Here is a 14,587-nt window from a genome sequence, read left to right on the forward strand (position 1 = left end):
AAAGCAGAAAATACCATTTGATTATCATGATTGCATCTTGCACTTGGGTGCATGGTCTGTCTCTAAACTCTGACTCATCTGCCACCAGCAGGCTTTAAGGTGATAATCACCCACACAGAGCTATTTGCACACCATGTCTATCCTATCCTGTATCTAATTATACCCTTTATAACAAACTGTTTAGCATAATTAGTGGAGATCTGCTTTACAGGGAAAAAGATAGAAGCTATAGTTTAGAAAATTCAACTTTTTGAAGGCATACATGTACAGATTAGTAGCTTTGGTATTTGGTTACAATAATGAACATTTTGATGCATTGGTCTATGTAAAATTGTACAATCATTATTTTAGCAAGTAAAATAATGTTTTCAGAATATTTATATACTGTATGTAAGCATTGCTTAAAATTATGAAATGGTTTTGGGACTCATTAATTGCTAACACTTTCACCAGTATTTTTCCAGACATGGCTGAAAAATGCTGAAAGGGCCAGCATTGGAATCAAGAATGCTGGAAATGATCAGAGAACCTATTAATTCAACTGATAGACAACAGCAGGTACAAATGACCTTAATGGGAAAGCTCTGATTTTTTTTTTTTTTTTTCCCTTCATCTTCTAGATGATCAGAAAGGATGTTTACTTAATGACCACTCTTTCTTTGTGTTCAAACTTCAATGATGAGCTGCTTTAATACAAGATCCTTTGAGGTAAAAAAGGAATAGAGAATGATACATATATGTGCACAGAGGTAAATATATTTTATTTTTCTTTGCTTGCTTTCATTGCAGTCTTAGAAGTGTTAAATGAACATCGCTTGCAGTGGCATCTTTGTATGCTGGGAGTTTAGTCTTCATAACCCCCCTGCCCCAACCCCGTCGTCCTTATATACTAGCAAAAGCTTGAAGCCCACAAAAGCCAATACGCTCCCCAACCCACCATTAGTGTCTGCTGCCAGGCAAAATAAAACCCAAACTGTATCTCCTGAGAGTAACTTCCTGTCCCCAGATGGGGAAAAACTCTGCTGATATGAACACAAACATTGTATTAGCATAGACAAAAGAAGAAATCATGCAGAATCCATTAAAGCAGCCACAGCTAATTAATCTTGTTTGGTTTTATGTGTTAATTGTACTTCTGTTAAATTCTCTTGGAGACCAGGATAAATTTATGGGTTCTATCCTTGTTTAACGATAATTCTGCTATTTCTATCTTACAGGAACATTATGCAAGTAGAGCTATTTTCCCCCTGAGCTATTTAAGAAAAAACACATGAAAAAACCAAGCAGAGTATCAGTATTTACTTGTGCTCATGAAGAGATGCTCATGCTTCATCCTTTCCATGTAGGCAAAGAAATCTGTTGAATTCTACCACATATTATTCTAAGATATTTACAGCAGATTAAAGATAAAGCATAGACTTGCAGAAACTCTTGTATTTCCTACAGAATGTTAAACAGAATTTTCTCCATTTGTAATAGATAAACTATACTTATCAGTCCAGTGTTAAATACAAATAGGTCAACAATGCATCCTTTCAGGTCACCATTATTTAAAAGGTATTTGAGTTTCCCTATTAAGTTTTCAAAGGCCAACATCTGCTGATGCTCAGAAATGGTAGATGTGGTGACGAAGGCTGTATGGAGTGTGAAGTGAAAACACAACCGTATAGTCCATGCAACACAGTACTAAGAAACTATAGCACAACCAAACTCCGAAGAGCTATTTTCCCATTCATCCCATTTCTGTTACTAATGGCAGGAATATTCCTGAGAACAGTGACATAAACTTCTTCTCTTTCATTTAGTTCATTGTTTTGGTTATAAAATATATGTATAAAACGAAGGTTTTGAAAACAGCATATCACTATGCATTTGCAGTCACGCGAATGCCGAAGGAGACACTACAGCAGGAAAATTACATTATTAAGACTGAAGGCTTTCATTTGCATGTTATTGTCATTGATGCTGTTTCACTATTTAAAGCTGCAAAACAGATGCCATGGCATTCAGCTGTTAATGCTGCTCTCATTTGCAAGGAGGCTAGTTTGATGGCATTTAACTTGCTGTCTAGAGCTTAACAAATCAGCACCATTCATGAGCTTAAGTAAACTGAGCTGATTTATAAATTGACAGACCTGACCCTGCATAAGAAGCGAGATAGTTTTACCCAAATTATTAGAAGCTTTTCAGTTGGATATTTGGTATAGCAAATTGCGTTTTACTGCTGTGATATTTTATCATTGTGATAGTCCTGCATCACAGAAGTTGTCCTAAAGCCTCTGCAAAACTGAGGCTGTGGAGAATATTCTTTCAGTCAGCCACAGCAGGATCCCATTTCTACCTCCCTGCTTTATTTGTAATCAGCTAACATGCCATGACTGTGTGCACTTCTCAGGTATGGGACTCAATTGAGACTCACAGCTGAGCTACTGTGCACTTAGTCCCTTCAAGTGTTTTATTTAATTAATAATCTATTTTGTTGATATAGTAATTCTTTACATAATGGTGTTACAGTTTTATTATAGTTTAATATTTTGGTGCTTTAATTGCATACAGCAAAGCAGGTTTTTGTGAAGGAACACAGTTCTGTTTATTTTGTGGAGTAAAGCCCAGTTCAAAGGCTGCTGGAGTTAATGCAAAGATTCCAGCAGATACACTGCATTTGCTAAGCTACTTCACAAAAATGAAAACTCTTCCATTTATAAATTCTTCCATTTGCTCTTTGAATTTATACACACACATACATGCATGAAAATTAATGGTCCTATACTTCTCTGTTATTAGCAAACACTTTTTTTAAAAAAAAAAAAAGATGCTCAACAAGTATTTTCTGTGAAACAGTATAGCACTCAGTTTTCATCTGCTGATCAGAAAATCTGCAGTTGAAGGCAGATGTGTTGTCAGGAGTGACATCCTCTTTGACCACATAATAGGGTTACATGTTAATGCAACAGAGGAATGCCAATACATAGTCCCTGCACTACAGAGCACATTTTCAGAGAAACATTATTTACAAGAGAAAGGGATATTGGGAAATTAGATCCAAGAAGCTGAATGACAATGCAAAACAATACTGGTTTTATTACTTACTACCAATACTGGAAATACTGGGTATACCTGCAGAGAAAGAAAACAAAAAAGTATAGTTAGCTGTTTGCTGTAGTTGGCTGAGCTATTACATCTCAGATTCTGAAAACAATTTTCTCCAAATTTTCAGAATATTATATCAATACATAGTTAAACCCAAGTAACTGCAAATATGTACCCAGCCCTTTATAAATGCAGAGTCTTTCGATTTTTCAGTACGAGGCTGCAGGGACCACTAAAATGTATTGACAGATGGGTATTTCTGGGACCTACACCAGCTCTCTGAACTTCATGAATTTGTTCAGAACAGTTTTGTATTTCAACTAACCAGCCATTAGGTTTAATGCTCTAGATAAAAATATCAGTCATGCATGTATTATGCAGATCTAGGAGAATAATTTAACCATGGGATAGATGCATTGCTAACTGCTTTGGCCAGCTGCTTAAATCAGCTGATACCTTCTGTTGCATTAACTGTATGTAGCCATTTTTTCCTCTTTTACCTGACGGTTATCTAAATTAAGCTATGGAAAAGAAATGTAATTGAGCAAAACAATCTAATGCGTTAGGTTGGTCATATTGACTAAGCCTCTCATTGATTCCCCCCCCCCCCCCCCCCCTCCTGCTTTCATTTCAATTCCTAAGCTGAATTAATGCAAGGACACCGTTCCAGAGGCAGGTGAGATTTACCCAAAGAGGTGGGGCTGCTGAGGAGTAAAACTCCTCTGCTGGATTAGCAATGGGGAATCTCATGTTGCATGATGTAGTCCCAACATGTAGCTTGTTGTCAGGTCTGCCCTGAAAGGTGTGTAGGACAAAAATATGGACGTGAAATCTTACCTGAAAGGCCATTTTCTTTAGATTAAATGGCATTGCTAATGGCACTATTGCTAGTCTCTTGGGTTAAAGTTGCAAACTGCGGATTGGTATTTAAATCCTAGATATTTGCATCCTCTTAGTTAAATACAGTTTGCCTTTTGTAAGTTTTATTGACTTTTGATGGCATGCATTTTACTGCAGAAATCTGTCTGGTTCTCCATTAAACATCTGCTATACTTCTTTCAACATCTATCTTGAGTTCTGTCTTACACAGAGATGGCATGGACCTCATTCTGCAATTAACTGCAGCGAAGGAATGTCTTGGGGATAAATGATATTCACTGTAAGCAAGGTTGTAGAGTCAAGTTGGGAACATTTCTAACTCGTGGCATGGCTAAGACAATGCTGAAGTAATCGCATTTGCAGAATGGCAACCATAAACAGATCTTTTGTATTTCACCACATCAGTCCTGGGGCACAGGTCAGAACTGCAGCCCTCTGGTTTCATATCCTATAGAACCTGTGGTCTGGCAGAGCACCTGCTGCTAACCGAGCCCCACACTCAGATATTGTTTGCAAACTTCATTATTTCTACTTCTGCTGAGATTAACATGTATTTTCCAAAATTTTAGAATCATGAGGTATTAAAATTGAAATTAAAATATCATCATAATAGAACAATGCTCTTATAGTTCTGAAAGTGACAAAAAGTGCTTTTTTCAGTTAGGATAATGTAAGAGAACTTCTATCCCTTTGTCTTAAATGTCAAAAAGGCAATCAATTTTCAAATAATTTTCCCCATAATTTCAATAGCAGCTTATTTACATTTCAGCAAGTCATTGTAGCTGTTTTAAATTAGCAGGATTCTTTTTCCTTTATACACTGATGGAACCTGCACAAATATTAGAAAAAATACAGATACTATGTTCTCGCACTCACACTTCCACTGTGAAATGGTATTTGTGTTTCCTCTGGGTATACTCCCCCGCCTCAAACCTCTCTCTCTCTCTCCTACATGCGCATACAAATATCCTTTCCTTTCTCTCCTGAACAGATTGTAGCAAAGGGAGAGGTTTTCCTGCAAGTCTGCTCTCCTCATTTTACTGTATTTCAAAATTTTCAATGAATTCATAGTGATAAATGCTTCCTGGGCAGAGAATAACGAAAGCAAGCTGCCTGCTAGCCTGAAGGGCTCTGTATTAACCTTGCAAAGTTGTCTTCAGGTTCTGTTTGAAAAGCTCTTTTGTTATTTCTGTACAGAGTTTCTGAGTTGGTGTGATCTTCTGTAACCAGCTTGATTTTTGTAATACCAGGTATCCCTGTGTGTGGTGACTGGCCTTGATAGTGCACTGCTTTATGCCCTTTCTGCTACAGAGAGTGAGAATGGCACTTCTAAGTTTGCTGGAAAAGAGCTGGTTCCATAGGGCCACGAAGCAGGATCTATTAACACTCTGTGAAAACCGCACATATGATGGGAAAATTATTCTTAGTAGGAGTGTTTTTGTGAGATCTGGAGCTACATATTGAGGCTAGCTCTTGAATTCAGCTGAGCTGTATTTGGTGCAAGCCCTTAGGTAACGAGGTGCAGGTGGTGTGATTCTGCCTCTCGCTCTCTGCCAGTGTGGGAGGCATGGGGTTGGGAGAACCCTGGCTGCTGCATGGCTCCTCCGGTGGCACCACCGCTGGGGACACCAACAGGCTGCGGGGAGTCATCCCACTGCTGCCGGCCCTTTGGATGGAAACCAGTACGTTACGTGATGTGGATCGTTTGCAGTCAGCCTTGTAATGAAATCTGTGAGTACTTTGCAGCAGTGAAATGATGTGAACAGGTGACAGAGAGAGATGAAGAATCAGGCCCATTGCTTCCCCTGATGCACAACTCTATTCAGCTAGACATAAAGCGTAAATAAAACCAAGTGATTGCATTTATGTATATTCAGTTGTTAAAGCAAAGCCATGTTTAGCCTAAATTATCTTCCAGTTGAAATCACTGGGATGGTTGTTAATGGCAATAGTTTTATAGCGAGCAAACAGTGAGTAAAGCGTGCAAAGAAAGTTCAGAGGTAGCTACTGCCCCTGAAATGGCAAACATTGCAGAAGAAAGTCTCTAATACTATTTATTATTTTTGACTTGACTTGAGGGTGGTGGTTTGGTATATTACATGTTCACTGTAAGTGCATCTAAATATACATGCATTACTTGAGAGAAGAAAATCTGGTGTTTTCCTTTCATACGATCTTCTGCATCTGCCCTGTAATTTTCTTGTTTCCCCTTTTTCCAGAAATGGGTTGTTTTAGCTGTTAGCTACCATGGAGCTGACTATTGAGAATGGAGAAAAAAGCAAATCAGATGCTAGCAAAGAAAGCAAGTTTTTGATTTCTTCTATAGTTTGGGTCAGTGTGAAATCTGTAACATAAAGGAAGAGCATCAGGCTTTTGGTGAGAAGGGCCATACTGCTGCTTCCAGTCTCAGGGTGGGTCATACCCTGCAGTCCCTCTTATCGCCTCCATTGTCAATGCCTGTGTACGCTTCCCGCCAGTAGCTCAATTAATGCAGCAAGGCTGCATCTCTTCCTGGGGAGGGAGTACATGTGGGATGAAGGAATTACTCTGTCATCTTGGTCTTCGCTACCATCTTTCCTGTGGGCTTTTCTGCCTCTCCTCCATCACAAGTTGAACATGCATCTCCCGTATGACAGGGAGCCAGGGACAGGTTCCTGCTGCTATCAAAACACCATATCCAGCTCGCAGCTTGCTCACATTTAGGGAAAGAGTGTCACCAAGAGCTCAGGGAATTATCCAGGTGAGGTGAATACAGCCCAGAGACTGAGAATTAAGACCTATGAAGGCATGGCAGGGTACGATAGTAAATAATGCAGTGCAAGTTTGGATTCATATTAATTGCTGATCAAAGCTGCGTGAGAGCTTTTCTGACAAAAGCCATCCCTATAAGTGCACTCTACACTACACATTTTAACTCTTAAAACAGGAACAAAATACAGAGCTTTCCATAGTAAAGAGTCAGAGCAGGGCTGTTAATGCTACCTCCGATCTTTTGCTAGAATACCTGTGCTGCAGCATGACGGCACTCCCTGCAGTGAGTCTTTTTTCCCTTTGTAACTCCTCCACTGAGGCATGATTGCAATATCAGAACCTCAGCATTAATTTCAGAAGTTCTGAGTTCTCTATTATTTTAAAGCCCTGAGAAGCCTGGAGGAACCTAGCATCTTGTAATCCCTCAACAGGAGTGATCATTACGATCATAGGAGTAAACTTTTCGTGTAATGTCAAACCTGTACTCAGCCAAAGGACCATGCACAGCGAAAGACACAATTCTTAGGAAATTTGTCATGTGTTTCATTGCAATAGCCCTAGAACTCCTGCTACTCCTTACTCTGTAAAGATTGACAATTTTTCAATTCCCAGAAAAATAACTGCTTAGATGAAATTTGTTATCCTCCACCTCTGCTTTCCCAAGCAATACCACCACAAACAAACGGGACAGAGAAAATATTTAGTTACTGGTTTATTGGGTAACACCTTTTAAACTTTGGACTTTTTCTTATGATGTCTTAGTGACTCCAAACCAGTATTGAAAACTCTCTGTCTAGGAAACTTCCAGTGAGACCAAAGGATTTTTTTCAAGTAATTATAATTTATTGATAGAATATTAGATATTAGAAACTTTAAAAAGCCTGAAACTCAGACCATTTTTATAACTTTGAGTATATCTTATAACAGACACTTTGCCTTCCCATATTGCTGCTTAAGGACTAGAACCCTCTTTCATTGCTCATCTTCACTGTATATGGTGAAAATAGAGTTGTTTGAAACCAGTGACGGATGGAAGCAATTCATTTCCCAGCAACAGATGCCACCATAACCAGCACAAACAACCAACTCAGCAGGGTCACATAAGAGGGTAGAGTGCTGAAGAATAATTTTTCAAGCCCCATTTTAAAAAAATACAGCACATGCTATTTATAGTGCATTGTTTTTTAGGTAAGTACCTGCAATGTTTTGCTGGCCATTGCACTGGATACCTAGTTGAAGGGAAGTTAGCTTATAATTTGCAGGTTTTCCTGACACTTCTGTCTTCCTGAATGCTCTTGATACACTACAGTTTTGCCCCCTGACCCAAGTTTCCCAGCCTGACACAGTTTTTGTGTGACATCTTCCTGTGGCTTTACATCTAGCTTCATGAGCCAAAATTAGTACGTAATATAAAATAGGAACAGTAAGAAGATTTGCCATTTTATAACTTATTGCATTCTTATCTTCCTTTTTCTCTATGAAAGATGTTATAAAAATCATCAAGGAGCAACATTTTACATCTTAAGCATGAGTGTCCCATTCCTTCAAATCAAGATCATGTGGGATCATCTCCTCTACCTCAGTCATGAAGTAGGCACTGGAACGCTCCTTCCAGTTGTTTGGGAGAATGGGGCCCTTAGAAAATGGGACACTATCTACTTTATGAGTCTGCTTTGACAGGACAGCAGGATGTGCGATCTTTTCAGTTACAGGGACCCATGCTACTTGGATTCCTGAATAGAAAGCCTGCCATCACACAACCTCTTGGCCAACATCATTTACTCCAGTCCTTCAAGATGGCTTTGTGTCAGCAAATATTCACGGGGAAAACTACACACAGAGGTGAGGGTAATCAGTGCAATACTTCAAGTGCCATATTTTTTGCCAGAAACTGTTTCTGTGGCAGCTGTGCTGTAGTGATGCCTCATAAGTCTTTTCCCACTCAGGAGGATTAGGGCCGTGCTGCTGAGACAGAGGCTGTACTATCAGAGGGGGACCCACGGCAGGAGCAATTCAGTAAAGTGAGTGAGACTCTCTGCCTAACTGTTGACTGAAAGAACCACCAATGTTCCCCGTGTCCTGGTCAATCCTTTGTTTCACGTTGAACTATGAATTAGGAAAGTCATGTAACAGCTGGGAGGTGGTTTTCGCCAGGTGTCAAGCACTTCTGGTGCAGGTTATTGGTTGTGGAGGGACTAACAAAAAGCGAGCAGGCTTTGATGGATGGCAGCCCAGCACAGTCTTAGACAGCTCTGTCTGACGGAGTGAAGAAGATAAGTGCCAAAGATGATCTAAACAACAGGAGGAAGAAAAGGGCTAGTGCCATCAGACACATACGACTACTGAGGGGAAAATACCAAGTATAGCGAAATTCAGTAAGTTCACTTGGAGTGTCAAAACATATTGCAGAACAAACTATACATAGAATGTGGCAGCACAAGGGAATAAATGTAATCACAAAATAGTCAATAAGATAAAGTGAAAATATAAAATAAATGCTGTGTGGGAGACAAATGTGGAAATATTGTTAGTGCCAGTAAACAGCAGAGTACTCTGTCTTTCACAAGCAAAGCATGGAAAAAATGTTTTGTGTTCTCCTGAAAAACTCATGTTGACTTAAAATGAGAAGGATACAGAAAATAGCTTTATATCAAGGTTTAGGCTATGACTGGAGTATAATCTAGAATGGTCTTGTATTTCATGAGATGTAGCTTGAAAGGTGTAATTAAAGTCTTATTGGCCACAAAAAAATGGTAGAAGCAGAACAGTGGAGACAACAAAAGTTTCAGCTGGGAAGGATTTAGAAATGGACTTTAGGCTTCTTGTTGAATCTGAGCAAATTTCCCAAATTCAGAGAATCTCAAGAAAAAGGATCTTTTTATTTTGTGAAACAAAATTCTGTGTGTTTCATTTATACAATTATTTTTTAGCTGTATCTTATTTAAGAATACTCATATAAAAAAAGAAAACCAACAAACAACCTTCAAATCCATTTAAAATATTTTGGTCTTAGATGGAAAAGATAGACTGAAAATTGGAGGAAGGAAGAGTATCAAAGGGACACTGTATTACTGGATTATACAAAGTGTCCCCAGGGAATTAAAGTAATACATCAAGGGAAGTTTAGTGTCAAACCAGATAAGTTAATTCTATCAACATGATCAAGCAACTATTTACAGAATTCATGCCTGACTAGGGAGAGTATAATGCTAGGGCTGCATTACTGACCACACGATGGAGATGGTGACAAATGCAACAGGGTAAGTGAAATTACACTGGCTGTGCAGAGTTTACACAATAACGCAAAATTTCATATGCTCCAACACCTGTGGCATTAAATCAGGAAGTGACAAAAGAAATGAAACTTTTACATACCATAAACGATTGCTGCTTGTAGCAAGTAATTGGACAACCCACAAGAAGAGAAGCTGATTTAGTTCTGAGTAGTACATAGGCCCTGATTTAAGAAGTAGTTATCAGAGAACCACTTCTGGACTGAAAGTCAACATACTTGTTGAGAAGGAAAAGGATAAAAAAAAAATCCACTGCGTAATACTTAACTTTCAGAGAGCGAGCAGACAAAACTGAGGAAGTTAGTTAAAAATGAAAAAAACAGCTAAAAAGATTTAATGCAGACAGTGTGGAGGCAGGCTAGAGATAAAATGTATGAGAGACTCAGAATAATCACATATAACCCATCTTTTTTTTTTTATTATAAAAATCACCTATCTTATAAACAAACCCCCCCCCCCTAACACCCAACCCAATACGGCAGAATGAAAAAGATTTTGGAAAGACACCCCTCAAAAGTGTAAGTCATCTCAATGGAGAAAAATAGGGAAAAAAACCACAAAATCTGTCAAGTTAAATATAAACCACAGTATTTTGAGAATCAACTTGCTACAGACATAAAAGTTAGTAATTCTTTTTTGTTAAAATAACCACACTAGAAGCAGGAGGCCTCCCAGAGACATGATTGGGTAGATAGGCAATCAAGGTATAAAAGTACTGAATACTAAATTAATTGTTTTCACTGATGTTCACAACAAAAAAGGTTAGAGAGATTCTCACAATCTGAGGAAGTTTCTCAATGTCTATCATCATCTGAAGGTGTTTTAGAAGATGTAAATAATATCAAACAATAAGAACTGCCATAAGGTGATGTTCACCCCGAAAGTGTTTTAAAGGAACTCAAATATGACATTTTTGAACTAACTACTGTAACATATAATCTGTCACTTATATCAGCCTTGATGCCAGAAGTAATGTTGTAACTGTGGCACAGTCTTTAAAAAGGACTCAAGGGCTGATCCCTGTAAAAACAAAATATAAAGCAGACACATTTTTATGCTATTGTAAAAGATCCATATTGTTGTCATGTCTAGAATATCACATGTAGTATTAGCCTCACTAAAAAAAAAAAAAAAAAAAAGACATCATAGAACGAGAAGAGGGCAAGAAAGCACAGATAACCAGAGATGTGGCATGGTTTTATATATGATAAGATTAAATAGATTAGGATTTGTCATTCAGAAAAATAGATCAGAGGAGTGGACATGTCAAGTCCATATAATCATAAATGGTATAACAGATGTAAATAGCGATGCATTATTCTCCGTTTCTTCCTATCTAAGGAGGTACAGGCTTAACCATATACAAACATTTAAAGCAAACAAAAGGAAATACCTTTCACTCATTGTGTCATTAAAGTGTGAAATGTATTGCCATAAGATGTCACTGAGATCAAGCTTATGACAGTTGGGTCGGTCTCTCTGCTCAGCAGCTAGCAACCACTGTGGGTATGATGGAGGGTCCAGCTCAGAAAGCCAGTTTACTGCTGGCAACTGGGAAGGCAAAGAACAAATCCTTCATACTTCTTCCTGTTTGCTATAAATTCCTGCTGCTGATCACTGCTGTAGTCAGGATTTGAGGGTAAGTGGAGCATTCGTCAGCTCAAACAAGGTTACGTTTTCATGATGCTATCATAATTACTACTAATAATAAAACCCAGGAAAGACTGCCTATTATTTGCAAAATGTTTTGATTTTTGGTGGAACTGTATATCTGATGGAATTCAATAATGTTGAAAGATATTTAACAGTTTTCAGGCATACTTTTGGTGGGTGCTAATTCCACTGTTCCGTCTGGTGTGTGCTCAACTGATTGGAAATGACGTAACTGACATAGCAAGCTGCATTTAGAAAGATCCTCGTTTTCATGTTGAGATGTATCTTGTCACTAGTTTAGATGATTGCTGGGGTAGCAACTGTATTATATATAGAGAGATATAAAAAATCAATATATGTATGTATGTGTGTATACATATATATAAAAGACATATAAATAAAACCAACCTAGTAAATCTCACCATTTTTTCTGAACAAAGCTTTAAAGTATTAATTCTGTGAGCCGCACTCACTTCTTATTACATGCGAAAAAGTGAATACTTTTACAAAATGTTTCTCCCCTGCTTTTTGGAAGTTCATTTTTTTCTGCTCAGTAAGAATTTTATCATAATTTCATGCCCCCACACTTCATGGTTTGTTACTTGGTCTATTACTCTCACATTTAACTTGATAAGGTCCTGCTTCCTATGATATTCATTTTTGAGTTTTGATTCTTCACAACTGCTGCTTTGAAGTCTTAGATAACATTCTGAGCATTGCACATTGCTCCTGGTTTTAAACTTTCCATTCAACTGCAGTACATAGCTCTGTTTCTCCCAAATAACTTTTCAGTAAATTGTTATATTCTAATATTCTAAAATGAATGTTTTGCTTTTAATCAGGGCAAAACTGTGGGCTCTCTTCTTAAAAGAATCTAGTAACTTCTGTCAAAAGGTTTGGTGATTTAACCTCATCTTCTTCAATCCTTTCTTCAAAGGAATTTAAGTCTGTTAACTCAGTTCAGGAGGATTTTGAATCACTGTGTATTATTTCATACATGCATGAAAGGAAGAACTGATGCTCATACTTGTCTTCGTGCCCTCTCTTTCAGCACCATGTTTTTTTGACCAAATCCTGTCCAGGACCAGGAAATGCAGCTGTCAATAACCTCCTCTGGATAATATGAACGCATGCTGGAATAGTGAGTATGTGTGTTGTTGAATGGTTATTAGCTGGAAACAAGCAGATATAAACACTCAGGTTTTTGCCCTCGCTTCCCCCCTTCAACACTTACAGTGATCTAAAAGAGTGCACGTGAACTTGGACTGCGGTCAATGTCAGGTAAAAACTTTCTTTACCAACCTTTAGATCTTTAGTTATTAATTGGAAAAATTTGGTCTGAGATTTTTTAACTTTCTTAAAAGGACAAAAAATGAGCAAGGACCTCATCTCACACATTGAACTGAGGTGGTTTTGAATCTTGGGGCAATAAGGATGTATGAATGGAGAGCCGAGGGCACCATGGCTGGAGCAGTACTGCAGATATTCCCACTGGTTTCTCTCCTCCCTGTGTGATTTTTACATGAAGGGGTCCTAATTTTTTCATTCCTCAGCCCCTTCTGTGTAGTGGCCAGGGATTTGTCTATGGATATGTGATGGGTTGACCCTGGCTGGACACCAGGTGCCCACCAAAGCCGTTCTATCACTCCCCCCTCCTCAGCTGGACAGGGGAGAGAAAAATATAACAAAAAGCTTGCGGGTCGAGATAAGGACAGGAGAGATCATTCATTAATTACTGTCATGGGCAAAACAGACTCAGCTTAGGGAAAATTAGCTCAATTTATTACAAATCAACCAGAGTAAGGTAAATGAGAAATAAAACGAAATCTCAGAACACCTTCCCTCCACCCCTCCCTTCTTCCCGGGCACAACTTCAGTCCCGGATTTCTCCACCAAGCCCCCCCAGCGGCACAAGGGGGACAGGGATGGGGTTTACGGTCATCACACGTTATTTTCTGCCGCTTCACCTCCTCAGGGCGAGGGCTCATCACACTCTTCCCCTGCTCCAGCGTGGGGTCCCACCCACGGGAGACAGTCCTCCACAAACTTCTCCAACATGGGCCATTCCCACGGGCTGCAGTTCTTCACGAACTGCTCCAGCATGGGTCCTTTCCATGGTGTGCAGTCCTTCAGGAGCACACTGCTCCAGCGTGGGTCCCCCACGGGGTCACAAGTCCTGCCAGAAAACCTGCTCCGTGGGCTCCTCTCTCCACAGATCTGCAGGTCCTGCCAGGAGCCTGCTCCAGCATGGGGTTCCCACGGGGTCACAGCCTCCTTCGGGAACCCACCTGCTCCAGCGTGGGGTCCTCCACGGACTGCAGGTGGAGATCTGCTCCACCGTGGACCTCCCTGGACTGCAGGGGGACAGCCTGCCTCACCATGGTCTTCACCACGGGCTGCAGGGGAATCTTCGCTCCGGCGCCTGGAGCATCTCCTGCCCCTCCTTCTTCACTGACCTTGGTGTCCGCAGGCTTGTTTCTCTTACATGTTCTCACTCCTCTCTCCGGTGGCTGTTTCTCACTGTCCCAACTTTTTTTCCTTCTTAAAAATGTTATCACAGAGGCGTTACCACTATCACTGATTGGCTCGGCCCTCTCGAACACAGGGGAAGCTTCCAGCAGCTTCTTACAGGAGCCACCCCTGTAACCCCCCCCGCTACCAAAACCTTGCCACATAAAACCAACCTGAGCAGGACGCAAATGGTATGGAATAAGGGGTGGAGATTGTATTGGGTCTGGCTGAGATGGAGTTAATACTCCCCACAGCAGCCCTCATAGCTCTGTGCTCTGCATCAGTAGCTAGAAAGGTGTTGATAGCACACCAGCGTTTTGGCTACTGCTGAGCAATGCTGGCACAGCATCAAGGCTGTCTCTCCAACATTTCTGCCCCCCCTCAATGGCAGGCTGGGGCAGGGCAAGATC

General features: G+C 39.8%; 1 protein-coding gene across 6 annotated transcripts in view; it reads right to left on the reverse strand.

The window, feature by feature from the left end:
- NTNG1 (netrin G1) overlaps window positions 1–14,587 on the reverse strand; it is a 149,886-nt gene that overhangs the window by 21,089 nt on the left and 114,210 nt on the right. For all 6 annotated transcript variants that reach the window (XM_069789462.1, XM_069789461.1, XM_069789463.1 and 3 more), the window contains exon 5: window positions 3,091–3,117. In XM_069789462.1, coding sequence (XP_069645563.1) covers window positions 3,091–3,117 — 27 coding nt within the window. The remainder of the gene's footprint in view (window positions 1–3,090; window positions 3,118–14,587) is intronic.

Source organism: Haliaeetus albicilla, chromosome 8 (genome assembly GCF_947461875.1).
Source record: "Haliaeetus albicilla chromosome 8, bHalAlb1.1, whole genome shotgun sequence".
NCBI classification, from domain to species: Eukaryota; Metazoa; Chordata; class Aves; order Accipitriformes; family Accipitridae; genus Haliaeetus; species Haliaeetus albicilla.